At 54.8% G+C, this 27,642-nt stretch overlaps 2 protein-coding genes across 3 annotated transcripts in view; one reads left to right on the forward strand and one right to left on the reverse strand.

Annotated features, from left to right (window-relative positions):
- Positions 1-334: 334 nt before the first annotated feature.
- CD5 (CD5 molecule) lies at positions 335-20,852 on the forward strand. The gene is made up of 11 exons (XM_019753985.2): positions 335-487; positions 10,607-10,645; positions 12,932-13,228; positions 13,715-13,777; positions 14,510-14,845; positions 16,409-16,702; positions 17,390-17,515; positions 18,314-18,367; positions 19,271-19,393; positions 19,918-20,009; positions 20,397-20,852. The coding sequence occupies exons 1-10, from the start codon at positions 436-438 to the stop codon at positions 20,004-20,006; spliced, it is 1,473 nt and encodes a 490-aa protein (XP_019609544.2). The 5' UTR covers positions 335-435; the 3' UTR covers positions 20,007-20,009; positions 20,397-20,852.
- Positions 20,853-23,987: 3,135 nt separating this feature from the next.
- The window catches only part of VPS37C (VPS37C subunit of ESCRT-I), a 34,052-nt gene continuing 30,397 nt past the window's right edge, over positions 23,988-27,642 (reverse strand). For both annotated transcript variants that reach the window (XM_074336457.1, XM_074336456.1), the window contains 2 exons: positions 27,105-27,187; positions 23,988-26,316 (listed from right to left, as the gene is read on the reverse strand). In XM_074336457.1, the coding sequence (XP_074192558.1) occupies positions 25,585-26,316; positions 27,105-27,187 (815 nt within the window). In that variant the 3' untranslated portion in view covers positions 23,988-25,584. The remainder of the gene's footprint in view (positions 26,317-27,104; positions 27,188-27,642) is intronic.

Consider the following 27,642-nt stretch of genomic DNA (forward strand, 5'->3'; position numbering starts at 1 on the left):
GGGGAGAGGAGGGTATCATTTGCTCCCACTTTCCACCTCCCACCACCCCAGCACAGCTCAGCACCATCTTGGTGGGACCCCCGCCCCTCAATCCCCTCAGGCCTGCCCTCAGTGGCGCCAGGCTGCCTCCATCCCAGGAGCCCTGCACCAGTGTGTCGTGGTCAGGGCACTGCACCAGCCCTGGGCACCTCGGGCAGGAAGCTGGCAGAAGCCAGGCCTGCCATTCAAACTGGGACAGGTGGTTTTACCAGGAGGAAGTTGACAGTTCAACTTCAAACGTGGGTGACGCAGGCCCCACACTTCTAGCTCCCACCCCTACCGGAGCCTGCCTGCTCCTCCCCTCCTCCCTGAGACGAAGACACAGGGCCAGGGGCCAGACAGCCTCATCCACCGGTGCCAAGCTTGCTGAAACTGAGGCAGGAGGAGGCTGCACCCATGGGGTCTCAGCAACCGCCGCTGGCTACCCTGTTCCTGCTGGGGATGCTGGGTGAGTACCCCGCTGGGGCGTCTGCCACGGTATCTGGGCTCAGGGTGCAAGGAAGAAATGTCAGTTCTTCCCTTGGTCTGTCTCTGGGGTCCACATTGTCACCTCTCTGGAGCACCACGGGGGGGTTGGGGCCAACAGCCCCTGCTCAGCTCTCAGCCCCGCTTGTCCCACCCCAGTACCCCAACTCTGCTTCTCTCTCGGCCTGCTGAGGGCCTTACTGTACCGTTCCAGGCGAGATCCATGATAAATCAGACTCAGCCTAGAAATCAAGTCGTCCAGCCCCCACTCGTGCGGGCTTCCCCCTGCAGGTCCCCCTGCCCCATGAGCATCCAGCCTTTACTTGGATGCCTCTGGAGACCAGAAAATCGCCATCTCCTGGGCAGTTCCAATGATGCTCTGGGCAGATTGGCTGACGCAGGTTGGGGACGGCCTCTGAGGACGCACCTAAGCAGATGTCAAAGAAGAACATCTTAGTTCCTAGCCCCTCTGCTTCTGTCTCGGTGCCCCAGCCAGGCCTGCCAGCCACGGTGTGAGCACACACTCGGTCCAGAGGAGAGACTTCCGAACCTGTCCCCCATAGACCACTGTGGAAACAATCTGGGCCTTCTGCTTGCTGGGGCCTGGGGGTGGGATGGTGGAAGTTGGCAGTCCTCCATCCCCAAGGACTTGGGACACTAGCTCAGGCCCGGAGCCCTGCTGCTGGGGCCATCACTGACACTGGCCAGTGAGGAGGACGGGTGGGGAGCAGGGAATGGCAGGGTACGTGCTCCGGCCTGAGCCCTGGGTTCTAAGCCTGGCCATGTGTGACCTCAGATACGTCCCCAAGCCTCTCCGGGCCTCCATCTCCCATTTATAACATGCAGGGGTGAACTGGATGAGCTCTGACCAACCTCTCAAGGGTTTGGAAGGTGTGGCGGGGGAGAGAGGTGCTTGACTCCAGGACGGGAGGGAGTTTGAGCCTTCCCAGTTTGGAAGGAAAGGTCTCAGCGGGGACCCTCAGTCCTTCGCAGAGAAGTTGGTGTGCAGGTGTGAGTAGGTGTGAATGTGTGTGTAAATAGGTGTGTGTGTGTGTGTGTGTGTGTGTGTGTGTGTGTTTTCATGGGCTGGACATGCCTCCAGATGTAGACTTACTGTCCCCCATATATGTGGTATTGGCACATGTGCACACATTTATATGTCTATTCTTACGTGGACCAATAGGAGGTACAAAATGCCTTCTGTCCCCAGGGCAGAGGCCTAGAGATGGGTCCCTGGCCGCCTTCAGGGACGCTCCTGCGGAGCTGCTGTGACCTCTTTGGCCCTGGGGAGTCCTAGGACCAGGCCCTTAACACCTCCACCTGCCGCCCGCCCTCCTACCCCTCATCTGTGGCCTCTGGCCCCACTGGGTCAGGGGGCTGGCCACGCTCCCCGCTGGGTATGGAGGTATAGGTCCTGCTCCGTGGGAGACCTGAATCCCATCAGGGGTGAGGCTCCTGGCCAGACCATGCAGGCCCTTTTGCCCAACAGAGCCCAGAGTCAGGAAGACTTGTAGGCAGAGGCTTCACCCCGAGCACAACGGGAACCATCTGGAACCCCAGGAGCATGTGGTTCCCACTCTGTGTGTGTGTGTGTGTGTGTGTGTGTGTTTAAATGTGTAATAAACATTCCTACTGCTCAGTGGGCCACAGCTTACAAAATGCCTTTAAAGCCATTTTCTTCTGTAAGCTCCACAATATCCTATGATGTAGGGAGTCCCATGGTCCCCATTTTACAGTGGGGAAAACTGAGATCCAGAAAAGTCTAGTAACAAGCCCCGGGCACAGCAGCTAGTGAGCAGCAGAGCCGACACGAGCCCAGAACTCCTGCTCTCATGGAGGCCCCTCTGTACCCTTAGCTAAGAGCAAAGACCCACCAAAGCCACTCCCACAAGCAGGGAAATGGCCTCCAGACACAACCGCTACAAGCAGATATGCAGCCACCAAGGACTGGGGGTCATCAAGGGCCAGGTCTGGGAATGGAGGCAAACAGCACCGGCACTCTTCCAGCCATTGCAAGAAGAGACACCTTGCCAACACAGCCCTGGGTATGCTGCGGCCTCCTGGCTGGCCTTCCGCTGTACCAGTGACTTGGGGACCTTTGTAGGCAGAAGATGTCCATGGCATGCCTGCGGTCACAGTGATCATGGCTTCCCATAGCTGCTCCCCTCTGCCACTGCCCTGAGCCTTAACCTGCCTGGGGCTCACCTACTAGGGGTAGGGTGGGGAGGCGGCCCTGACCACTGCGTGGCCGGGGCAAGACCAGCCACTGGGACTCCAGAAGCCAGCACTGGGGTGTGAGAAAGTCATGGACTCTGCAGTTTGAATTCCAGTCTGCCACTTGCCAGCTGGGTGACCTTGGACCTATCTGGAAACCAGTTTTCTCCTCTGCAAAATGGGAATAAAGTAATGGTCCCTGCCTCACAGAGATTTATAAGGATTAAATGAACCAATGCACGTACAGCTTTAGCAAGAATGTTGGCACACAGTAGAGTAAGTGCTTAATAAGCATTAATAATAATAATAATTACTATCAGAGTCAGCAGGAAATAAGGGGAGGTAGGGCCTGGTAGGGAGGAGAGCCTTACCAGACGTTGGCTTAGCCACCAGTCTTCCTGTTCCCCAACACTCTTGCACAGGCCGTTCCTTCCTTCATTTATTCATCCACAAGTATTTATTGAGCATCTAATATGTGTTCAGCTCAGTGCAAAGCACTGGGGATACAGCAATGAACAAGACAGGAGTCCCTCCCATCATGGATCTGGTACTGTGTGTACCAGGCTAACAGAGGAGACCCATTAGAGAACACAAGTAAATGACCGCCCAAAATATTTACAAATATTGTGATAAGTGCAACCAAGGAAACAGCAATGGTTGAGATAAGTGACCGAGTTCACTGAGGGGCTGTCCCAGCCCAAGTGGCAGAGGCGGGGGGCTCCAGCTGCAAGCAGGCCGCCCAGCCCACTGTCCCTGGCTGCAGAGGCTGAGGCCCTTGCTGGCTCTAGGCAGGCCTCAGCAGCCCCAGTGAGGAATGGAGGGACCAGGGGCCTAAGGGACCGACACTGGCCCTTCTGGTTACTCTGCTCCAGCAGTTCAGAGGGGTTTTCCACACAGCAACCAGGGAAGAACTCGAACTCTACCTGACAAAACTGACTGAACACCTACTGTGTGTGCGTACGTGCATGTGAGTGTATGTGTGAGCATGTGTGTGTGCTGTGTGCATTCATGCTGTGTGTGTCGTGTGTGCATGTGTGTTGTGTGCACATGCGTGAAGGCCTGTGGGGTTTGGAGCAGCACAAATCTGGGTCTGATTTCTACTTGACCACTCACTAATGACAAGGACACCTGAGTCTCAGCCTTCCCATGTATAAAATGGGGATAACCACTGTGCCCGCCTCAAAGGACAATAGCATTCAATGCAGTCATTAAATCTAATTCAGTCATTCGTTTATATATTGAGTATATATTGAGTACCCACTATGTGCCAGGCACCGTTCTAAAGTGCTGGGGGCACTGCAGTGAGCAATGAAAACCCCCGCCTGGTGGATACAACATAATAGTCGAGGTGTGATGGGCAGACAGATAAGAGACATGGTAGGTTAGTGATTGTATGGGTGTTTGGCATCAAGATTGGTATGGGCTGGGGGATTTGGAGCGCTGGGGGGGCATGCTGTACCTGGGGGGATAGTGGGCCACACGAAAAGATAATGTTTGAGCTAATACTAGTCTAATACTAGCTAATACTAGCTAATACTAGTGAGGGAGTGAGGACACTGTGTGGGCCTGGGGAGGACTCCTGGCAGAGGGCCACAGGCTGGTGGGGAGGGGGCTGTGGGGCGTCTGTGAGGACTGGGGCTTTTTCTCCGTTAAACTGAGCAGAGGAGAAAGTGTGCAGAGTGTCCTCGAGAGAAATGGTAACTCTCACCTCTCCAGGTCCACAAGGCCTTATCTTGAACCTCGGGCCAGATGAGTTCCGGGATTCAGAATTTCTCAGATTGTAGAAGGTAAATTGTGCATGTGCTGAGCTCATAACACACCAATGGGGTCTCAGGGAACACCCCCTAATGAAACCCATTCCCACTTCTGCAATGAAGCATGAATTCACACACTCAGAGGGACCCCTAAAGGCTACAAATACCCTCTGGCCAAATGCGTTAGAAAGACTTTTGATTTGGGTTTTGAATTCCAAATAAGGGATGGTGGCCCTGTGCCACTTCCTCTGTAATTTCTATTATCACCCCTACTGTCATCATCATCAGTCTGTACCCTTACGGAGCTGGGCTCTCACGGCTCCCAGAGGGACCCTAATTCTCCCTCCTCCCTGGGAGACACAACTGGTAGGGATGTGGTGGAAACAGGATAGGAAACTGGTGGCAGTTTGCAGAAATTACAAGGGTCCTATGAGCCACTAGACTCCCATAGAGGCTTCCGGAGTTTGCCCTCCTTCTCCTCTGCCTCAGTTTCCCCTATCTGTACCACAGGGTGAGCAGGCTCTGGGGTCTCCCAGTGGTAGACTCCCATGGGGGGCCCTGTCAAGTGATTGGGATGGGGTTTCTGCCCTGACTCTACCACCAGCGAGCTGTGTGACCTTGGGCAAATCACTCAGCCTCTCTGAACCTCAGATGCCTAATCTGAAAATGGAGGCGAGCGTGGTCCCTTCTACACAGGGCTGTGGGTGGAAAGAATGAGCCCCTGTGTGTGACAGCTTTGGGATATGTGAAGCTCTGAACACAAAAGGCTTGCTACTGTGAGCCACACATGTAGCTCACACATGTAGCATGAAACACATGCAAATTCAATTAGTGGAGACACACATGTAGCATGAAATGCATGCAAATTCAATTAGACACACCAGGCCACCAGGGAGAGAGAGCAACAGCCAGCTAAATCGTGAAGGTCATTCCTTCTGCCCGAAATCTGCTTGCTATCCTGGGTGAGCGCTTTCCTGGGTGAGCCAAATTAGAGACTCCTTCCTGGGACTCCATGCTGGGGGCTCTCCTGGCATTAGCCCAGCATGATTCTCTGAGTGTTTTGCACATAAAAAGCCTCCTAATCATAAAGCAACCACTTCATCTGGAGCTCTGGCTGAGAAACAGAATTTAGGCCCTTGTGATCTTTGTTTCCCAGACGCCCCGATATAGATGCTGGTTAGACATGGCTCCCTCACCAGTGTCGGCTCAGGAAAGAGGGGATTCTGACCTGCAGGGACAGCCTGTCATCAGAGGAGAAAGGAGAACCCAGAATGCCCCCAAAGGTCGGCAGACATATGGAATTTGCTGTAAATCTATGAGACATTCACAGACGACTAGGGGGATCGTTGTTTTATCATTGACAAACAGGCCGTCTGACTTCAACCCACACAAACTCAGTCCATTGTTTTATCTGGGAAACAGCGTGATGACAGCCCCCTCCTATGAGGCTGTTGGAGTTGAAATGGGGTCTCCTGTGACAAACCTCTGCTTGCCCTGGGGTCCGTGGAGGGTAAGCGTTCAATCCACGTTCACTGTCGCTGCTGTCATCATCAGTAATGTCCCATCCACCCCCCACCGTCTTGGACCTGGGTACCCACTGGACCCTCAGCAGGCCACATCCTGGCCTCCATGTCCCAGTGTGTAGGGGCTGCCAACGCAGGCTCCCTTGGATCCAGGCAGGCAGGCCAGCCTGGGCTTTATAAATCCTGGCTCTGCTGAGTACTGTAAAGTGGGACCGATCACACAGGTCCGCAAACGCTCATCTGCAATTCCAAAACCCAAAAAATATATGTAAATGGAAAGCACATTTGATGCAAACCCTGACCTGTGAATAGGAGGCTATTTATAATCTTGACGCATCCAGCTCAGTGTGAAAATTCATACATTTTGCTGCAGAGACCATCCTGTGTTTGAAGCCGGGGGCTCTCCAGAAGCAGGGCAGGGTGACAGGAGGCTGCCTCAGGGGCGCTGGCAGACCAGAAAGGACAGGCCACTGCCTGGGGCTGGCAGTGACACGGCCTAGGATGACAGAACGACCAATTTTTCAAAAACATCTGGATCTTGGGATTTTTTTACATAAAGCAAAACAACACAAAACAAAACAAAAATATTTTTTAAAAACGGCCCCTCAAATTTTAAACACTGGTCAGAGCAAATAAACTCACCCATGTCCTATCGAGGCCTGCGGGGTTGCCATACAGAGTCAGGGTGAGAACCACCCGGCATGTTGTGGGGAAGAGGAGAGGGGAGGTAGGGATGAGGATATAAATGTCTCAGCTGCCTTCAAGAATCCGTCTACTCCTGACACAGACTTCATGGGGCAGGCAGGTCTAAAGGCTTAAATCTCCACAAATGCAGAAATGACAGAGGTGCTCAAGGAGAGGCCTTTAACCCTCCCTGGCTTTCTGGCCCTGAGCTTCGCCTGGACGTGGCCAGGCTCAGTCCTACACTACGGGGCTTCCAGGGGAGCTTGGCCGGGGAGGGAAGCGGTCTTCGGAGAATTCTTGTTCCCAGCCCCAGCTGCTGGAGTGTCCTTGTGGACGGCAGGTTAGGAAATGGCATAATGCTTGTATGTCTCGTGTCCCTCATGGTCTCCAGGGTCGTCAGGCTTCTGTCCTCAGGTTCTGCCGCAGCAGATCCTCAGGCCTCGGGCTGCAGGCAGGGGCCAGAGGGTAAGTTGTAGCAGGAAGGGGGTCAGAGGGACCCCAATCACAGTCTGCCAGGTTCAGGGGAAGGACGGCATTGGTTCGAACCCTGAGCAAAGCAGTTAAAAGAATGAAAATAAGCTGAGGACAATCAAAACCGGACTGCCTCCCTGAACAGACAGAATGAATAAGCACCCAGGATACCCCCAGGCACGCATGTCACTGTCCACCTCTGCCCACCCCCTGCCGTTCCCTGAGATACCTCAGAAACTAAAGATTCGAGGTCATAGGTGTTTGCACCAGGAGGAAGGTGAGGGATCGTGGACGCTAACTTCCTCATTTTACAGATGAGGAAACTGAGCCCAGAGAGGTTGAATGGCTTGCCAATATCACACAACAAGTTCGTGGGAAAGTCTTCTCCATGGCATGTTTCACTGACTGAACAGAATCACGGGTTTATTCCCTTTCATGAGGTTTACACACCAAGAACATGCAAGAATTGGTGAAACAGAGTAGCTTGGCCCAGAGGTCAAAAAGCACAAAATCTGTGCCAGATGGCCCGACTTCGGATCCCGACCCCAGCTCTCACCAGCTACTTAGTTAGCGAATCTCGTTCAGTCCTCATCTATAATACGGGGATCCAAATAATAGCACCTACTTCGTTGAGCTGGGTGAAGTGTGAGAAAGGTCTCATACAGACATGCCTGGTGCAAACTACGAAAGTGTTGGCAGTGGTGGTAGTCATGATGGTGCTGGAGGGACAGGACAGGAAGTGCTGCTCCACAGAGGACAGACGGCACCCAGAAGAAGGCGGAGCCCCAGAACGCATAGATGGCGTTCTCAGTGGGAGATTTTCTTTTCTAGAATTGTCCTTGGTTCTTCAGCTTGCTCAGTCTTTCCTGAGAGTGCTCTCTGAGCAGGGCTGGAGCCGTTCTGTGTGACATCCGCCAGGACGATCAGGCCCAGTCCTTACCCCCAGGGGCGTCAGGGTCTCGGAACCCAAGCACCTCAGGGTCAGGCTCTAGGTCATGTTCACCTCTGCATCCCCAAACGTGGCACTTTGAAGGCGCGATTGGGTCGCAGAAAGTAAAGAGCTTGGGTTTAGGAGGCAGGCTTATGGCGCAAACCCAGGATTAGTCAGTTGCTGGCAGCATCGCCCCGGACGGGACATTTGTCCTCTGCCAGCATCTATTCCTAGAACATATTCAACTCATATTGTGGTGCTGTGTGAGAGACTGACAATGACGTCTGTAAGGAACCACCCCTGGCACCAAGTACACAGTAGGTGCTCAATAATTGGTAGCTTCTGTTCATAATGAATGTTGACCGAGGTGACTTTGGGAATACAAGCGTCTCAAGTGGGAAAGGGAAGTGTGAGCCCCATGAGCCGGCTCTCCAAGCGTCCTGGACAGGGATTCTTCCCAATGGGAAAGCTCCCGGCAGGCGTCAGTCCTACCCACACCTGTCCCAGGCCCAACCGGTGCCACAGTCAGTAGCAGCAGCTCTGAGCACTGAACATGGGCCAGGAAGCCACCATGCTAAGTGCTTTACATAGATTATGTCATCTCATCCTCCCAGCGTCACTATAGAGCTGGTCCTATTTTTGTCCCCATGCTGTGGATGAGGAAACCACGGCTCAGAGGGACTAAGAGACTTGCTCCTCAGGGCCCAGAAGCAGGAAGTGGCAGAGCTGGCAGCAGAGAAAGGCGTCAGTGCTTGAAAACCCGTTCTGTGTCATACAGCACTCAAGGGTGGATCTTTGGGTTCCCTCTCCCCATAAGTGCCACTTCAAGTTGCCTCAGCCTTCGTGGCTTAGCCTGTCTTAGCTAAAAGTAGACAGCCCCATTCACAATGGGAAGCTTGGTCCAGAGGGAGGTGGGAGTGAGGACAGGAGACAGAGGTGAAGGCAAGGCAAAGGGCCTCCTGCCTCCTCTCTCACCACGCCAGCGTGGACATCTCCACCATGTCCTCCGGCGTCTGCTGACCACTGCACGGATCAGATGATTGACAGCTGGTAAACCCCTCCCACCCAGGCCAGAATTCTGGTCACTGCTCTGGGCCCCACACTTCCTCTGTGTGAGAAATACCTTCCCCTTGTGAGACCCATGACTCCCAGGACAACCATGAAGGTCTCTTGACAAGACGGGGGAAACACTACAGGGCAATGACGACTTCATTACCAGGAATCTTGGTTTGGAGAAGAAGGTGAGCTGGCAGGGGCAGGTTTCCCCTTAAAATTCTACTACCAGTTCAGAACACTCAGGCAGGAACAGGCTTTTTAAAACACACTTTGTTGTTTTTTGTCAACACCCAGCAACATTTTCTCAAAGGCAACTTAAACCAGCCATTTACTACATAAAGTAGTTACCCTGACCCAGTGCTGTCCCGCTCCCAATTGAGAAGTCAGTCAATGCGTCAGACAGATGGCAGTCAAAACACCTGTTCTGTGACTGATAAAGCTGGGTGAGGAATGTGGAGGGTAGGCTCTGAGGACACACAGGCGTGCCACCCCGTCCCATTCCCACCCAGATCAAACCTCCACCCCACCACAGATAGGGTAGCCACAGGCTGCTCTGCTGAAAGACGCCCCTCTTCCCACAGTGGGGCTGGGAGGAGGTGGGACTTCCCAAATCACCCACATTCCTATTGGTTGGGCCCAGGCAGGAGCCATGCCAGTCAGAAGGCCAGTTCTCTACAGACCATGTTTGCTGGCGCTGTGGCCTTGGCTCCTTTGCCAACTGGCTGTGCTACCTTTGACATTGCTTTGAATCAAAATCTCTTTGACCTTCGATATCCTCCTCAGAAACTGGGAGCTGTGAAAGATAAATTGCTGTCGTTCTTGTCCTGCCTTGGGAACACTAAAAAGTAGCCAGGTCGTCTTGGATTCCCTTGCTGGCTCATTTCCTGATTCTCTAGAACTATGGAGTTCAAACTTTTTTGACTGGAAGCAACATACAGGACATTTTCACTTTGCAACCTAACACACAAAAAGTAACCCTTGGCCTTACAACTCATGGTGCATTCTGGCATCCCCTATTCTAGACCATTTCATTTTTTAAAAAAACTGATGGTTGCATCACTACATATTTTTTAAAAAGTCAATGGTTGCAATATTGCATATTACTACAAAGAGATAGCAGGGGGAAATTTGAGGGTGATGGAACTATTGTATGCCTTGATTGGGATGGTGATTACACAGACCTATGTGTTCATTAACAGTTGCAGAATTGTGCACTAAAGGAAAATCCTTTTTACTGCATGTTCATTTAAAAAGTAAACTTTTAAAACAAGAAAAAAAATTGATGGTTGCAGCCCACTAAATTGATTTCATGATCCACGTAGGGGTTACGACAGGTAGTATGAAAACTCCTACCCCTGAACCCTACAATTGTGGGGCAGGGGGAGGCAGAAAAGGCCATTGCTCAGCCTGTGGGTGAAGGGAGCGGGAGAGAGACTTCACTTCCTGACACTGCTCTCTCCTTTCCACAGTCACTTCCTGCTTCAGAAGGTCCAACCAGGAGGACTCAGGTAAGGAAGAATCGCACAGAGGCCTGGGGTGGAGGTGGGGAGAGAGGGAACAGGGCTGTGATTCCGTCAGGCTGTAGGGATTCCTACAATTAAGAAACCGGCCCCTCCACATGAGTGAACCCACCCAACAGAGAGAGAGAACCCCACCCCATATGTGCATGTGAACGCACACACACTCGCGCGCACACACACACACACACACACACCTTCACGATGCCCGTGTGCACGTGGATGCTCACAAATGCTAGTTCTCATGATAATTATCATTATGATTCACTCATCATGCACAGAAAACATACTGGCCTATAGATGCACCTTGCAAAGTCCTGTTTCCTACCTAGTCCTGCCCGATGCTCCCTGGTCAAAGATGTTCGCAGCTGAGGCTGCAGAGAGAGGCTGTACCCAATTGTAAAATGTCTTGAATGTCCTGCCTTTAAAGTTGGACTTTAATCCTAGAGGCTAATGTTTCCCGAACAGGGTCCCATGGGACACGTTGGACAAAGTGTAGGCAATAACACATCACCCACCGGAGACTGACAGTGTACACTGGCCTAGTAAAGGCTCTGAGAAGTCCTGCAGCAAAGAAACCTGTTAAATATTTAGCTCAGCACTTCCCAGACTCATTTCACCACAGACCTCTCTTTTTCATATTTCCTGAGATAATATCAGGCTGAGTGCATTTGGGGAGAAATGTGGCTGGAGGCTCTCATGAAGTCACTGTGCAAACACAGAGCCACAGAGGCCTTGGAAGGCCCTGAACCGGGCCCTGGAACCCTGCAATGGCATCTGGGCTCTAGCAGGTGGCTTGGCCTCTGAGCCCCAATTTCCTCCACCTGTAGAATGGGGAGAAAATCTCTTCCCTGGTGAGAATTCAGTGAGTCAGTTTGCTGGAAGGAAAGCTACAAAATGCCAATATCAGGCGTGGGGACTAGCCCCCTCCCCTGGCTCTTTGGCTCTAACTGGCAAGGTGACCTTGCCCAGCTCAAGCCCTGTGCACTGGTCCCCAAATGCCTCATCTGTGGGAAGAAAAAAAAGCAGCCTGACCAACAAATTCCCAATCAGGGAAAACCTCCACCTCAGAATCACTTGGAAGACTTTTTCACATTCAAAACAATTTTTTTTTTTTCTTGAATAAGTAACACAGTTGCCTGGCTTAAAACTTTAAACATACAAAAAGATCTACAATGAAGAATCTCATTTCCATCTCTATCCTCCATCTGCTCAGTCCTTCCTCCACCCTAACACCCCAGGTAATAACCACGTTTATTCGTTTCTTGCATATCCTTCCAGAATCTCTTTATGCAAATACAAATACATATGCTTAGTTTTTCCTTCTTGGAGCTTTAGGAAATCACACAAGTTGTGTCTCTACCTGTGACCCAGCAATTCCGCATCTAGGTATTCTCCCAAGAGAAATGGGAACATGGCACCCACACCAAGACAAAGTACATGAATGTTCATAGTAGCCAAACCCTGGAAGCACCCAAATGCTTAATGGATGAACCAATTGTAGCCTGTCCACACAATGAAACCGTATTCAGCGATCAAAAGGAAGGAACTGCTGCTATGTCCAGCAACAGGAAAAACCTCAAATGCTGAGCCAAAGAAGCCAGACTGGAGGAAAAAAAAAAAAAAAAGAAAAAATGCTGAATGAGTCCACTTCTGTGACATTTTAGAACAGGCAAAACTAATGTTTAATGACATAAAGTGGATCAATGGCTGCCTGAGGCTGGATTCAGGGAACTTTCCGGGTGATGGAAATATTCCATATCTAGAGTGTGTTGGTGATTACAGGCATATACACATTTGTCCAATTCCATTGAACAAATAACCTTAAAAAGAGTGCATTTCACTGTATGTAAATTGGACCTCAATAAAATTGATTTTAAAAGTTAGAGAGAGAAAAAGAAACAGGCGCCAGGCCCTATCTTGGATCCATTGAGACAGAATTTCCAGGAGTGGGGAGATTCTGCTGGACAGTGGGTGCTGATGACCCCTGCCCTCTGCTCCAACTTCCCATGGGCTCTGAGGTCTGAGCCCCATCCTCCTAGCCCAGCATCAGGGGGCTGTCTGGGTCAGGAGCAGCCCCACCTTGAGTTTCTGAGATGTCCGTGCAGTGTCCCAAAGGAGGAACTCACAGGAGCAAGGTCAAGGCAGGTAGCCTGTGGGGCCGAAGGGAACCTGGCTGGGTGTGGGGGCCCACACAGAGATGGGGCTGCAGTGGGGGGCCCTCACGGAGGGCCCTTCCCAGACTGACCCTGCCTCCACCACCTCTTTGACCCCTAGTGTTCCAGGTGAGACTAGGAGGCTCCAACTCTCCGTGTCAAGGCCAGCTGGAGATCTACTTCCGTGGCATGTGGCACACGGTTGACAGCCAAAGCCAGGACAGCCAGCGGGATCTCAAGCAAGCCTCTGCTCTCTGCCAGAAGCTGAACTGTGGGGAGGCCTTGGCCCTCGCCCACTTCCCTTCCTTCAACAGTCCCCAGAACCAGGTCACCTGCTACGGACAACTGGCGACCTTCCAGCACTGCAACGCCAGCAAGGCAAACCATAGCACACACCCTCTGGGCCTGATCTGCTTAGGTGGGTAACCAGCTGGCCACATGGGTTCCCTGGCCTGGGCACCACACCCGAGGAGGCTGCCCACGGCCTGTGAGCTGGGGCGTGAGCGGGCAAAGAGAAGGGGTTCCCTGATTTACAACTACATCTCCCCAAACCATACACCAGTGCGGAACTGGAGGGGAAGGCTGAGAGGGTGCTGGTACTTGTCTGGCAGGCTGGCAAGGGTCATGGACCTGGTTCTGCCAGCTGCTAACTTCATTGTCTCCTCTTAACCTCATTTTCCCAACTGTAAAATGGCTGGTCCTGCCCACCTCACAGGAGGCTTAGAGACAATGTGTGGGTAAAGTGGGTTTCAGGGGCAAGTGGTACTTACATCATGAGTTCCAGGTCCTTCTCAACACTGCTGGTTGCCCCCGCCTTCTCCACACCCTCCATTCTTCCCTTCTCCCCACTCCTTCTCCCTCCGGGGGTCCCTTGCTCCTTCCTCACCAGAGTGTCTCATTGCAGAGCCCCCGAAGACGACCCCTCCTCCCACAAGCCCATCGCCCACAACCACTATGGAGCCCACAGGTAAGAGGATTCTGAGGTCTCCTGAGGGTAGGGTGTCAGGTTTAGCGATTAAAAACGCAGGATACGGGCTGGCCTGATGGCTCAGATGGTTGGAGCACGGTGCCGAGGTCGCCGGTTCGGTTCCCACTTGGGCCAGAGAGCTGCGCCCTCTACAGCTAAGAATGTGAATAATAGCTCTCCCTGGAGCTGGGCTGCCACCAGCAGCCAGAGGTTGGCGTGAGGTGCCGTGGGCTACCATGTGCTGCCAGGAGCAGCCGGTGGCCAATGTGAGTGGCCGGCAGCTGGAGTGAGTGACCGGCAGCCAGTGTGAGTGGCTGGCAGCCAGCAAGAGCTGCCGTGAGCTGCTTTGAGCGGCCCACTGACGACTGGCGACTGACTGCCTCAGCTGGGGGGAGCGCAAGGCTTATAACACCAGCATGAGTCAGGGTGCTGTGTCCTACACAACTAGACTGAGAAACAACGGCTTGAACGGGGCGGGGGGAGGGGGGGAAGAAGGAGGAAAAAAAAGAAAAACAAAGCACAGGATGCCCAGTTACGTTTGAATTTCAGGTAAACATAGAAAGTTTTAGTGGAAGATTTATCCCATGCAATATTTGGGAACCTCACCACTTCCCAGCGCCATCAGCCAGTCAGTCATTTGCCCATATGTTGGAGCCAAAGAGCCCGGAGCAAGGAGGGCCCCACTGCAGGCTGTCTGCGCTGACTCACACCCCATCCCCTCTCTGCCCCCAGCTCCTCCCAGGCTGCAGCTGCTGCCAGGGCCCAGGGGCCTGCGGTGTGCGGGCATCCTGATGTTCTACCATGGCAGCCTGGGTGGCACCATCAGCTACAAGGACCAGGACTGGACCCAGGACCTGGGGAACCGCATCTGTGCGGCCCTCCAGTGTGGCACCTTTCTACGGCACCTGACGGAGGCCGACGAGGCAACCAGGCCACAAGCCCCAGGGGAGAGCGAGCCCTTGCCAATTCGGTGGAAGATCCAGAATGCAAGCTGTGCCTCCCTGGAGCAGTGCTTCAGAAAAGTCCAGCCCTTGGAGGGCGACCAAACTCTCGCCCTCGTCTGTTCTGGTGAGTGAGCCGGACCAAGACCCATGGGCGCCCCCAATGGGCAGTCACCGCAAAGCCCCTGTGTAGCGGGGGCACCAGGCACTATGGAGAACGCAAGGGGAGGAATGTAGGGGGCAGGGTGGGGTGAGGAGGGGCACTCACACCTCATTCCTCGGGAGTCTCTGCAAAGCAACTTGAACAAGCCCGAATGCACCTCTGGCTGGGCTACCACATGGGGACGTGGGCTCAGCAGAGCTTCCAGGAGAAAGCAAAGTCTCCCACTGGGTTTTGAAGGAGGAGAGGGGCATGGGTTCAGCGGAGCAAAGGAGAGAAAGTTTCTAGGCGGGAATCATGGCTTGTGCCAAGGGCCCGAGCAGGATGGAGCACTTGTGGGGGGCAAGCCTTGCAGGAGGGGAGTTTATAAATCCGGTGAGGTTGTAGTGATGGTGAGAGGTGGGAGGTCCCTGGGGCACAGCAGGCAGAGGGAGACCAGAGCAGGTCCCCCAGAGGGCCTCCTGCACAGGCTTCCCGACCACAGGCAGAGACTGGCGATGCTGGTGTGGTTGAGGGGAGGAGGCCGATGAGGCTGGTCTGTGGGACCCCAAAACCAGGATCAATGGAGAATCTGAGGGGAAAGAGACCACAGTTCAAAATGCAGAAGAATAATCAGCCTGCCTTGGGACGGAGTGGGCTCCTATCAGCTGGAGTGTTCTGGTGGAGTCCAGACTTTAAGGAGTCATACGTCCTGCCAGCGACCAATCCAGGACGTTCTTTCATTTTCACAAGTGCCTTCGGAGGTGGTATTACTATTATCCCCACTTTACAGATGAGGAAGCTGAGGCTTGGAGAGGTTACATTTCTTGCCCAATATCATAGAGCACTAGCTGAGATTTCCACTCTCGCGGGGTCACTCTAGAGCCTGTTGTCTAAGCTTTGGCTACTCACAGTGTGGTCCCGGACCAGCAGCAATGGCGCCCTCGGGGGCTGGGTAGAAATGCAGACTCTCAGGCCTCACCCCGCCCTCCTGAGTCAGGATCTGCATTTCAGCAAGGTCCAGGCTTCATATGTGCAAAGCTAGGAAGCATGGCTCTGGCCACTGAGCTAGAGTGTGTTGGTGATTACAGGCATATACCCATAATGGAGCGGAGGTGTTTCCCTTTCCTGGGCCTCAGTTTTCCTTTCTGAAAAGCCCTCTTGCCTCCCAAGGAGCAGCAAGGGAATGACAGAATCATTCTAAGAGGAAAGTGGAGCCTATTTCCCATTGCTCTTCTCTTAGCTCCACTTGGGCAGGGGCCACGCCCTGCTGGTGGCTGCCAGCTTCTTCACTGAAAGTACCCATGCTGTGGTGTCTCAGGACAGCTGCTGACAGCTGCCCAGAGACAGGGGAAGTGCCAGAAAGAATGCCAGAAAAAGGGAAGGACAGAAAGGAAGGTTGTCCCACATGGTGTCTAACCCCCTACGAGCTGGCCCCTGCCATGGCCCACACTCTGCCAGTGTCATGGGGCCCCAGTGGCTAGGCATGCAGGCTCGGGGCTGAGGGAGGTTTCTCCGTGCCTGTCACCTCATCTTCCATTGCTTCTCCAGATTTCCAGCCCAAGGTGCAGAGCCGACTGGTGGGAGGCAGCGGCATGTGTTCAGGCACCGTGGAGGTGCGCCAGGGCAAGCAGTGGAAAGCCCTGTGCAGTAACAGCCGCTCGGCCAAGGCAGCAGTGCGGTGGGAGGAAGTGTGCCGGGAGCAGCAGTGCGGCAATGTCAGCTCCTACCAGGTGCTGGGTACTGGTGAGAAGACCGCCCAGGGGCTCATCTGTAAACAAGAGAAGCTGTCCCAGTGCCACCAGCTTCAGGACCACAGACCCTGCAAGAGGGTGTTTGTCACATGTGAGTTGGCCACAGCCCACGGTGGGCGGAGGGCAGTTGTGGATTTTCCCTCTAAGACCCAGTCAGTGAGCATGTTTTTGAAGACTAGGCCCCAAGAGCTAGACAGAGAGCCTCACGACCCCCCAAAAAGGATGGAGAGATGGCACATGGGGGATGAGAGAGCAAGAGTACTCAGGCAGCAAGGAGTGTGAGCCATAAAGAGGGGACTGGTCATAACTGTCAGGCAGCTAATGAGTGACAGAACCCCATTCTATCATCTACTCTTCCAGGATGGAGGATAGAAAAGCAAGGGGTACACGCTACGTGTTTGCTACACTCACGGTAACTGAATAGCGCAGTAAAGACAGAAATGGAGGGATGGATGGCTAGCTATTGGTATATGATCACACATCAGTGCCATATATGATGGCAGGGCGATCCCTTATAAATGGCAAATGGTAGAAAGTTAAATAGCTGATTACAAGAGTGGCAAGTCATAGCGGGATGGTGACTTGTTAGAAGATAAATGGTAGATGGGTGAATGTGCAGCAGAGAATTCTACAGCTGGGTAGAGAGACAGCCAGAGAGATAACTGCCCTCCACACATGCTGGTGAATTACTGGGGAAGCCAGCCAGCATCTTCCATCTTGAATGGGTGGTTTTGATACCCAGGGGGTGAGACTGACCTCACTCCTCTGCCTCCCCCAGGCCAGGACCCAAACCCGGCAGGCCTGGGTGCAGCCGCCGTGGCCAGCATCATCCTGGCCCTCGTGCTGCTGGCAGTGCTGCTGGTCATGTGCGGCCCTCTCGCTTACAAGAAGCTGGTGAAGAAATGTAGGTACAGGTGCCCCAAACCACCTTCCTTTCAAGCCCCTGTGTGGGGAGATGGGAGGGCTGCACTCGTCCCCTGGAGGGGGGGCTCCGCCTCCAGCACCTCTGCTGCATCACCCAGCCCCACCCCTCTCCTGCCTGCTGGCCTTGTTCTGCCCAAAGTAACAGAAACAGAAAGTGAGGAACATCATAGTCGCGGACTCACCCGTTCCTGGGGCCCAGCTGAGACCCACTCCAGGCCAAAGGGAGGACAGGGCCAGTTTTTAGACAGTGATGGGCCCAGCGGGTCATCAGCACGGCCTCTGACCTCAGGAGACACACATCCCAGACCCAGGTCTACCATTTACCAGTTGGACATGATGCTAACTGAGCCCCTAACTCTCTGAGTCTCAGTTTCCTCATCTACCAAATGGGCGATTAGTCACCTAGTGTCTGTAGCAGGCTGTTAGCCTTATCTTGCAGAACTCAGGAGAAAATTATTCAGAGACAAGGAAGTGAGATTAGAGGGGCTGAAAAGAGAAGGCCCAGAGGCGGACAATGTTGGCTGGTCCCTAGCGTCCTCCTAGGTCTTAATTCTGGTTCTAAACAGTCATTTCTCTTGGAGAACCAGCCTCTTCAGCACACTTGCTCCTTTAGCACTAGATGGGTCCAGTTCTGGCCCAGGAGAGTCAGAAAACTGAGGCCCCCAAAGACTTCAGGGGACACAGTCCAACAGTGCCCCCCTTCAGCTGCACCTGCCGCCTCCTCCCACACTCCCCCCCCCACCTGCCCCCACTCTGATGTGCCTTTTCTGTCCCCCAGTCCGCCAAAGGAAGCAGCGCCAGTGGATTGGCCCAACGGGAATGAACCAGAACAGTAAGTGTCCCCAGAGGCAGGATCCTCCCTTGGCCCCAGCCAGTGTCCACCAGACTCAGGAAGGAGCTTGAAGCCTCTGAGCTCCACCGTGCTCGTCCAAGGTGTGACTGTGCCAACAGGTGTTAACAGGTGGTACTCACAAAGGAGGACTCCACGATCAAATCAATTTGGAAATCCATGACTTAAGGAAAGCTAGGCAGGGCTCTTTGTTTCGGGACTTACTAGAACCTTAATGGGCATTTTTGCATAGTTCATCTCCAAAGAGTTGGGTTGTCCCCATCTTTTAATGTCCCCATTAAGTAGGGTTGTCCAAGCTAGTTTTATCATGGAATGTCTTTATAATGAAATAACTTTAAAAGGTCAGTTTTAAAATCGTTTCATGCAGCCAGCCTAACCCCACCCCCGAGCCTTCCTCCTCGCTCCTAGCCACAGCTAAGCCCACCCTCGTGGATGGAACCACAGACCTTCTTCTCCCTCCCACTGCACATTCTTACCCCCTTTACAAAATCAAGGGCCAAATCCCCCAAGAAGGTTCCACATTGTTGTCTTTTTTATAAAGGCCCTCAGCTCTGGGAAGGCAGGGAGTACACCTGCCCTATCCCTTGTGTTTCAATCCCCTGCTTCATAAATGCTTGATGCTTGACTAACTGACCTACTGGAGGCCCACCAGCCAATCAGCTTGCTGACCAACCCAAAGCTACTCTAAGTCTGACCCCTGCTGGTATGAACCTGTCCCAGAAGAAAGGCAAAGAGGGGCACATTGAAGGAGCTGTGGGTGCCCTTGCCCTCGTCCCCATGGCACAGTGGGAACAGGAAATTAAAGTCTGGGCCCCTGTTGGGAAGGGGGAGGAGGAGTCACAGCAGCAGGTCTAATGACACTGCCTCCTGCATCTATCTGCTCAGTGTCTTTCCATCGAAACCACACGGCAACTGTCCGCCGGTCCCAGGTTGAGAACCCCATAGCCTCACACGTGGAGAACGAGTACAGTCAGCCTCCCAGGAACTCCCAAGTCTCAGCTTACCCAGGTAAGCACCAGCGGGCGCGTGCTCCTAGGAGTGACAGCAGGCCTGGAGCGGAGATCGTGTGATCACCCAAAGGGAGAATGGGGGCCCCAGGGAGAGTGGGGATCAAACCGACAGTCACAGCAGGGTGTGGAAGGGATGCAGCCTTAACAGGCCACTCAACTAGAGAGAAGAGGCACTGGGACGCCATTAACCCCGGCATGGCCATGACCTCACAGGCCTGCTTCACTGCAGGGCCTTGCAGGCTGGATGGTAAGCAAGGCAGAGCAGAGCCACCCGGTGGCCTGCAGGGACCCAGTATCACGCTCCCTGACTGGCACTAACAATTAAGCCCCAGGGAGCCTAGAGTTCAGCATCATCCGTGAACACGTGGCTGATTTGATCCAGATCCAGGGCTGTCAAGCCACCAGCTCCGAAAGCCCCTTTGACCTCCGACCCCCGCTGGGCTCTGGGCTCCGAGGGGCTGTCTCTGCGTAGCCTGGTGGGATAAGCCCGCTGCAAGTGGTTTCTTTCCTTTCTCTCTGCAGCTCTGGAAGGGGCCCTGCACCGTGTCTCCACCCAGCCCGATAACTCCTCTGATAGTGACTACGACCTGCATGGGACTCAGAGGCTGTGAAAGGTGAGCCCGGCGCTGGGCACCCGGGCGTCCCACACAGCCCTGGGGATGAGCGCCAGCCACTGCTACTCACCGCCTGCCCACCCTACCCACCCACGAATAGGGGACTCCAAGCGTCTTAACTCACAGAAGGGGAAACAATAAGCATCAATGATTTGGGTGATGGGAACTGATTTGGTAATTAAAGCAGAGGAATCACCGACCTTTTAAACATCACTTCAGAAGATCACCCAAAACAGCCCCTAGGAGTTTCCTGATGGACTTACACCCCCAAAAAGCTGCCAGCAGGAAAAAGAAGCCCCTGACCCAGAGCTGTCCCTGACATTGGGGTCTGTCCCCCAGCTCCAGGTGTGAGGTTTCTTCCTCTGACGTTTCCCTCTTGCCCCACAGAACTGGGAACCAGGAACAAACATCCAGAGTCAGACCTTTTGTCCTGAGAACACTGCCTTCACCGCTTGGAAATGACATCCCCGCCAGAACAAGGATGGAGGGAAAGGCCTTTCCAACATGTCCTACTGCCCTGCAGTTGCAGGCCAGCTCTGACACGTCCTGCGGGAGCCTGGCCCAGTGAAGCCCCCCAAACAGCTTGGCTGGCCCCTCAAGTGTGGGAACTGTGAAAAGGCAGAACCAACAAACAAGTACCCCCCAAGCAGAGACTGTGGGGGCCAGGCCGGGCCCCCACCCCGTGTGTTTGAAGCAGCACCGGAGGAGAATGGGCTGTCGCCTCACTCAGATCCCAGAGAGCATTGTGGGGAAGCTCACAACTGGGGGAAATGTGGGGGCGGAGTTTGCTAGTGTATTTTTAATATGTTCTTTGTAAATAACGCTTTTTTTACTTCCTGAGAACTAAGTGCCCGGCCTCCTCAGTCTAGGGTCCACCCTCTGGATCCTCCTGGGGGTGCCCAAGGGAAGGGATGCCTGTTGTGGGACCACGAGGGCTGCACACCTGACACAAAGACAGCTTAACACGTCACAGGAGCTGCTAGCAAGGGTTTCGTGTGGGCGCCCAGGCTTCACGTGGCCGCCTGACCCAGAGTCCCATCACCACCCCTCCCCCACAGCCTCTCACTTCAAGATTTCCTAACAGAGAGCAGGACCTTTGGCTGTCAAGGCCACAGGGTTCCAGTGCCACCTCAGGGCCCTCCACAAAGGAGGGGGGGCGGCTTGTAAATCCTAGTCGATTTGGCATTTTGCTTCATACAGCAGTTAAAAGTCCAAAGCTAAAGGGGTTTCAACTGATCACAGTTAAGCTTCCGAGAAAAGGGAGCGTCAGAGAAAAGGGCTGAAAGTTCCTGTGGGTTAAATAACTCCCTCAATGGAAACAGTCTCCTCCACTAGTCGGGGAGCCCAGACACACATCAAATCCTGCGGTGCCCGGGTTTCCCTAACTACATGCACGAGGAGGAGGTCTAAGTGAGAACTGAGGGTCTGGTGAAGGCAGAGGCTGTGCCGGGCCTCACGGGTTCCCTAAGAAGACGAAGGAGCGTGAGATCACGTCTCGGGTCTGGGGCCTTTCCCCACATGACTGGTCACTGTATCCACCAGGAGCAAGGGACATCCATGGTCCCAGCCACAGAAGCCACTCTGAGAGAGCAGCAGGGGGGTTACTACAAGGACACTGGGGGCAGGGGGTGCTCTCAGAATCAGGGAGCTGGGGGCACTAGCATGCCAGAAGAGCCTGGTCAGCCCTCTGCCCCCACCAACACCCTCCAACTTGGCTCCCCGCTCTCCCCCTGCTCAGGACTCAAGTCCTACAAGAGCCCAGTGGCCCAGCCCAGGGCACGGATCTGCCCCTGACTATGCCGGGGACCCAGAAACAGGGACAACCAGTTACCATCCTGTGCTTGGCAGGGGGGTCCTCAAAAGGGAGCTCAGAAGCTTCTGTTAACGGGGGCAGAAAACGTGACGCACCAGGAGTCCCCTACCAGAGCCTTTCTCCATAAAAGCTCTTTCATGTCTGGCTTGACCACCACACAGGGGCCTCAGGGCAACCACAGCCTACTTTAAGAACAGCTCTCCCACAAAAAACGCTGCTTGCACGCAAATGTCTCTTTAGAAGACATTTCCTATATGGTGGCAGATGCATTCCAAAAAGGTCTGGTTAAGCAACAGAGTGGGAATGATCTCAGCCTTGGAGGCGCCTTTACCAAAGTCCAGCCTTGGCGGGGAGAGCCCACAGGCTGACGGTTAGTGCGGCTCCTGCAGTGAGTTCTCCAGGCCACTCCCTCAGCCCTACAAGATGCTACGATGGGACCTGGGCGACCTCTTAGTCCACATTCCTGCCAAACAGCAACCTGCCAGAGCAGAGCAGGGGCTGCCCCTCAGCCAGAGGGCAGCGCTCACCTGTCTCCCACCCCAGCCCATTCCCCTAAATTGTTATTCACCTGACCCTCAGAGGTGGTTGAGTGTGCAACCTGATTCTAGCACATTCTCCTCACGTTAAGTCACGGACCGTGAAGACCCAAAAGGAAAGCTCACTGTGACCCCAGCCACAAGTGTGGCTTCGGAGTTGTCAAGCATTTGGCTCGGGGAGCACTGAGTGGGACTAAATGAACCTGACAGCTGAAAGGATACGTCAGATGGCCTACCCCCAGATCACTCAGCAAACTGTCCTCACTAAGCTAGGGATCTCTGAGGCTTTTGACACTTAGGGTCAGTCCCCCATGCAGCCCACTCTGTAGCAAGAGGCCCACTGTGGTCTGGCAGAGGGTGCCAGGTGATCTGATTTCACCAGGTGAATGCTGGGTGGGGAGGGGGCGAGGGAGTGTCTGAGAGCCAGGATGTGCTAGATCTGAGGTGTGGAGGGCCTGGGGAGAAGGGAGAGCAAGAACCAGCAGGGGTGCCACGCAGTGGGTGACCAGCTGAAGCATCTGAACCAAGTCCTTTCTTAGAAGATGGCACTCCCTCGCTTCAGCCCTTCTGTGCACCCTGCCACCACTCTGGGACCAACCCAAATCAAGTGACAGGATTGTGCTCCCTGGGTGAGATTTTCATCCTCTTCCTACAAAGCCAGGTTGTCTTCTAGTTCTCCTGGGTGTCCTGGACACATTCAAGATAAGGGCAGAGTTCAGGAGGGGGCAAAGGGCAGTAAACATTTCGGCGGAGCCCAGGGGCTCTCAAATGTGGGTTCAGATGCCCCCAGCTTTTCTCAGGATTGTGGCTTCTCGAAGCCTGACGACGTCTGGTACCACAAAGCCATGAGAGGAGCCCCTGCAGCCAGGTCAGACAGAGCCAGGTGGAAGACCCAGCCCGTCCCTCTAGGGGGTGTGCCCTGATCAGGGAACCACACGTGGCCATTTGCAATATTGGTGACTTGGCATCTCCGGGCATCGTTCAGGCAGCCTACCCTTGTCACCTTGCAGGGAAGAAAAAGCACAAGGGCTGACTTGAAGGTCCATCAGAAACCTGGTCTGCTGACTCCCCCAAAGCTGCCCTTCCTGCTGAAAGCACAAGCTCCTCCCAGGCCTCATGAGAACCAGCTGGGTTTGGGGAGCTAGCAAGGGAGGCAAGCTGGGCGATGGCAGGAGACCGCTAGGCTCCTTAGCCAGTTGATGAGCCTGCTGCCCCTCCATCCCAGTACAGAAACCGGACGGGAAGGCGCAGGCTGGCAGCAGAGGTGCCCGTCAGCCCAGCAGGTGGCAGGAGTGTGCTCGCTGCACAGCATCTAGCAGGGGCCGTGGCCTCGCAGGGCCCAAGCTGTCTGCCCAGGAAGAGGCAAACGTGCAGGCTCCTGCATGACAGTGCCTAACATGGAAAACTAGAACAGGAAAGGGAAATGCTGTAACACAGGCCCGGGGGTGAAGGCGCATGAGGGCAGCAGCCCAAATGAGGAGACCCAAGTAGATGAGGCTTTGTGGGTGCGAATCAGGGGCCTTTCAGCAGAGCTGATCCTGCAGACTGCGGAAGAAATCAATGCCTGCCCCTCCCTGCTGTCCCAAGCAGCCACCTCTCCACTTCTCAAACCCACGGGAGCCACAACACTGCATGGAACGCCTCGACATTTATTATGGCAATTATTTATACAACATACAGGCAGTTGTTCATCCAGTTCCGAAGCACAACCAGTAGAGTCCATTAGTGACTTCTCTTTATAAATAACTTAGAAGCGAGCACAATTGGCAGGGAACCGATGGTGCCCATGGAGCATCTCGTCTGTGCACCCGCTTGTGGCACGCAGGCGGGCGGGGGCAGGCACCAGGTCGAGTTTCCTCATTGGCCCCCAGCACCCCAGGCCACCAGATGCTGGGGACTCGTGTAGTGGACATTTCAAGGCACATATGACTTCCTAACCCATAGCAGCTCCAGGGTCTGCCCTTGAGACCTGGCTCACACCTGGGACAACCAAGTTAATGCTTTGCTCATCACACCCCCTTTGGTCTATTGTCAGTTTTATGACTGAATATGCTTAAAACCCCCAATGTGTTGAGGGCTGCATGTGGCACGGAGTCACAATCCTTGCCCTTTACATTCTGAAAACAAGAGAGATGCAAAGAAATGGACTCCAGCATAGTGATGGTGTTTTAGAAAGCACCATTTGGGAGGTTACTGTTAGGGCATCTTTTGATGTCTGTCTTAGGAGGGATATTGGGGCTGGGGGAGAGTTACATCAGGGAAGCCAGAGGACGGGGATGAAGGAAGGGGCTGCTGCAAATGAGATTCAAGGCACTAAAGGAGTGGGCAGAAGGGGCGGGCCTCAGGAAAAGTCAACCGGAAGCAGAGGGCCCAGAGGAAGGCCCAGAGAAGAGGGGGTGGCTGGGGAGGTGACCGGGCCCTTCACTCCTACACGAGCCCCAATGTGACCACAATCTCCTGGGCCCGAGCTGCCCACTCTCCTCCAGCCAGAAGGTCCAAGGCAGCCCCCTGGATTTTCTAACCAGTGCGAGCAAGGTCTGGGGTCCACCTTCACAACCCTGTTCTTGCTGCACTGGCCCTGCTGCTGTCACTCAAACCAGCACATAGGTCAAGCTTATCTGTCATCAGCACATCCGAGTTCAGTTATGGCTTTATGGAACTTAGAAATCATGGAGTGTTTTTCCTAACTCTTCTCTCCCTCTGATCCAGCCCTAGCCATGGTGCGTGGGGCAGGCCATCCCTGAATGGACCAAAGAAACACACAGCACTGCATCCCTTGGTGTGGGCACCACGTTGAATATGCCAAATCCCAGGGGAGGGGGCTGAGCGGGGGCCGAAGTCGCCAGCCCGTCACGGAGGTAACTGCACTGGGTTCAGGTGTCTGAGAGTGTGAGCACAAGGTGTTCACAAATGCGTGGCTCGCTGACAGACACCCACAGACAGGGCTTATCTCCAGCCTGGAAGCACCAGGCAGGTGAAACCCAGCCACTGAGAGGAGGCACCGCTTCCCTGGGAAGGAAAGGCCTGTGACTCACTGCTGCTGGTGCCTCCAAGCCGGTCACACTGCCCAGTGCCTGGCGGGGGTCTGCAGGCTCCCTGCTAGGTCCCCCCCAGTCCACGGGGAGTGCTAACTCCACTTCCAATTTCACCTCGAATCTCAGCAGTAGGTGGGCCAAAGGTTGTGGTACAGGTGGAAGCAGGGAAGGGCCGAGGGCCAGAAAGGTGTCTAATACCCAGGCCAGGCGGGACCCTGAGGTGGTGGAAACCCATAGGGAGGGGCAGGCCCAGTGGGGTAGGGGGGCTGCGGGGGGCCTGAGGACGGAGGCTGGCCTGGGAAGCCCGGGAGTTGGGGCTGTGTTGGGTAGGGAGGTTTTCTTCCTGTGGAGAGGTAGGGGGGCTGTTGAGGATAACCAGGATTGGGTGTCCGGCCCCCCGCCAAGGGGTACCCAGGGCCAGGGGTACCAGTGGGGGCCCCGGGATAGCCAGGCCGGGGTGGCGTGCTCCTGTGTGGGGCCCAGGAGTAGCCCGCAGCAGCCCTGGGTCCCGGCTGGGCTGACGGGTAAGGGGAGCCCACAGGCCCACTGTAAGGAAAGGAGGGCTGGGACACCACGGCGAACGGGGCCGGCTGGAGCTCGCCGTGGGCGCTGGGGCCCACAGGCATGCCGGGGGACGGGCTGTAGGGCAAAGGGTAGGGGGGCACTGCCGAGGGCTGCAGTGGCGGGGCGGGCTGCTCTTCAGCCACAGGGGGCGTGGCCTGGGGCACCGGGCGGGGAGGCAGGACCGGGCAGAGAGGAGGGGCATCGCCGGCGGGCTCCTGGGAAGCGCTCGGCTTCCTCACCACCTCCTGGAGCTTCTCCACACGAACCCGGCGCAGGTGGGACAGCATCCTCATGGCGGAAAAGTTCTCCAGAAACGTTTCCAAGGGCACCTCACCCTCCAGGAACTTCTCAGCCATGGTCTGGAAGACAGAGGTCTGGTGACAACAGGGGCCTCCTGGGAACAAGGCCACCCCTGACTCCCAGGACAAAGGTCAGCCGCGCCCCCCATCCCCAGCTCAGCCTCCTCAGGAACTCCCTACCTTCTCTGGCCCCCATTTGGGGATTTCTCCTTCTGGCCCTGATCACTGCTGACATAAAGAGCTCACTTGTTTTCTGTCTCCCTCAGCAGAATGTCAGCTCCTGGAGGGCAGGGGCTATCTGTCATGGTCAACACTGTCCCCTGCCTCTGGCCCTGTGCCAGGCTCCCAGTGGCTATTGCATGTATGTGTTGAATAACTAGATGAATACCAGTTGCTCGGTCACTAGTGCAGGCCAGCCCAGGGGCTGGGAGGCCCAGGCAGCTTCTCCCACCCAGTGCATGGAGAAGTGGAGGGAGCCAGCCTGCCCAGAGACCGAGAGAGGCTCAGAGGGCAGCAGAAAGGAGAGCGGGCAGCCTGGGTGGGAGGGGCTGCAGGCCTGGCGCCAGTCCTTGGGGCTCCTGCAGCACCGCCCTCCCATCCAGGCCTGCCAGTTGCCCATGACCTGGCGATCAGTCGCCCTTTTCTGCTTCAGCCATGAGACTGGGTTCCTGCTCTCTGCGTCCAAAAGGGCTTCCAATGGAACTAAAGGTGTCACTCATCTTTGCCACCTACTGAAGCCCCATGTCCACCCCCCACCCCACCCCCGCTGCAGACACCCAGCATACAAGGGCTCCTGCTCCAGGTGCTGACACCCTTCAAGGGAGAGAGGGTGTCAACGGCCATCTCACCTCAGACTCTTCTTCAATCTTCATGCCTTCAATCTGCAGAAGGTCTAACAAGGTCCCTGGCTGCAGAGCTGAAGAGAATTTCTCTGGAAAGGAGGGCAGAAAGTTCAACAGTTCATAAGTGCCTATGTATTTAGTGTTGGAGGCTGAGGTTTCAGCAAAGGCTTGCAGAGTGTCCTGTCTGCGGGAGGCCCCCCCACCCTGGAGCAGAGCCCCTTTTGGTCCAGTTCCCTTAGGTCACCTTCCTGAGCAGAGAGGAGCTCAACAGAGCCCAGCCCAGACCTTGGCTAACCACCCTCCCCAACGCCAGCCTGGGAAGCCAAGACCCCGGCTTCGGAGCCCACCGACCACCCCCAACCCTGCTCTGCCTCCAAGGGGCTGACTTCACCTGTCTGAGCACCGAGTTCTTCACCATCCAGCCAGGGACAGCCCCTCCCACCTTCAGAGATGATGAGCGGGACCAGCTCTGTAGAGCTGAGCTGGCTGCGGTGACAGCCGCACGCAGCGCAGGCTCTGATTTGAGTCCCAAGTCCCCCTCTAA

Source organism: Rhinolophus sinicus, linkage group LG06 (assembly GCF_036562045.2).
Source record: "Rhinolophus sinicus isolate RSC01 linkage group LG06, ASM3656204v1, whole genome shotgun sequence".
Taxonomy (NCBI): Eukaryota; Metazoa; Chordata; class Mammalia; order Chiroptera; family Rhinolophidae; genus Rhinolophus; species Rhinolophus sinicus.

What these genes read in the sequence shown, in the direction of transcription:
- CD5 (XM_019753985.2), top strand. Translation starts at nt 436, where the DNA reads ATGGGGTCTCAGCAACCGCCGCTGGCTACCCTGTTCCTGCTGGGGATG. An exon ending in GTTCCTGCTGGGGATGCTGG is followed by an intron (nt 488 to 10,606) that starts GTGAGTACCCCG and finishes TCCTTTCCACAG; the next exon opens with TCACTTCCTGCTTCAGAAGG. An exon ending in CAAGAAGCTGGTGAAGAAAT is followed by an intron (nt 17,516 to 18,313) that starts GTAGGTACAGGT and finishes TCTGTCCCCCAG; the next exon opens with TCCGCCAAAGGAAGCAGCGC.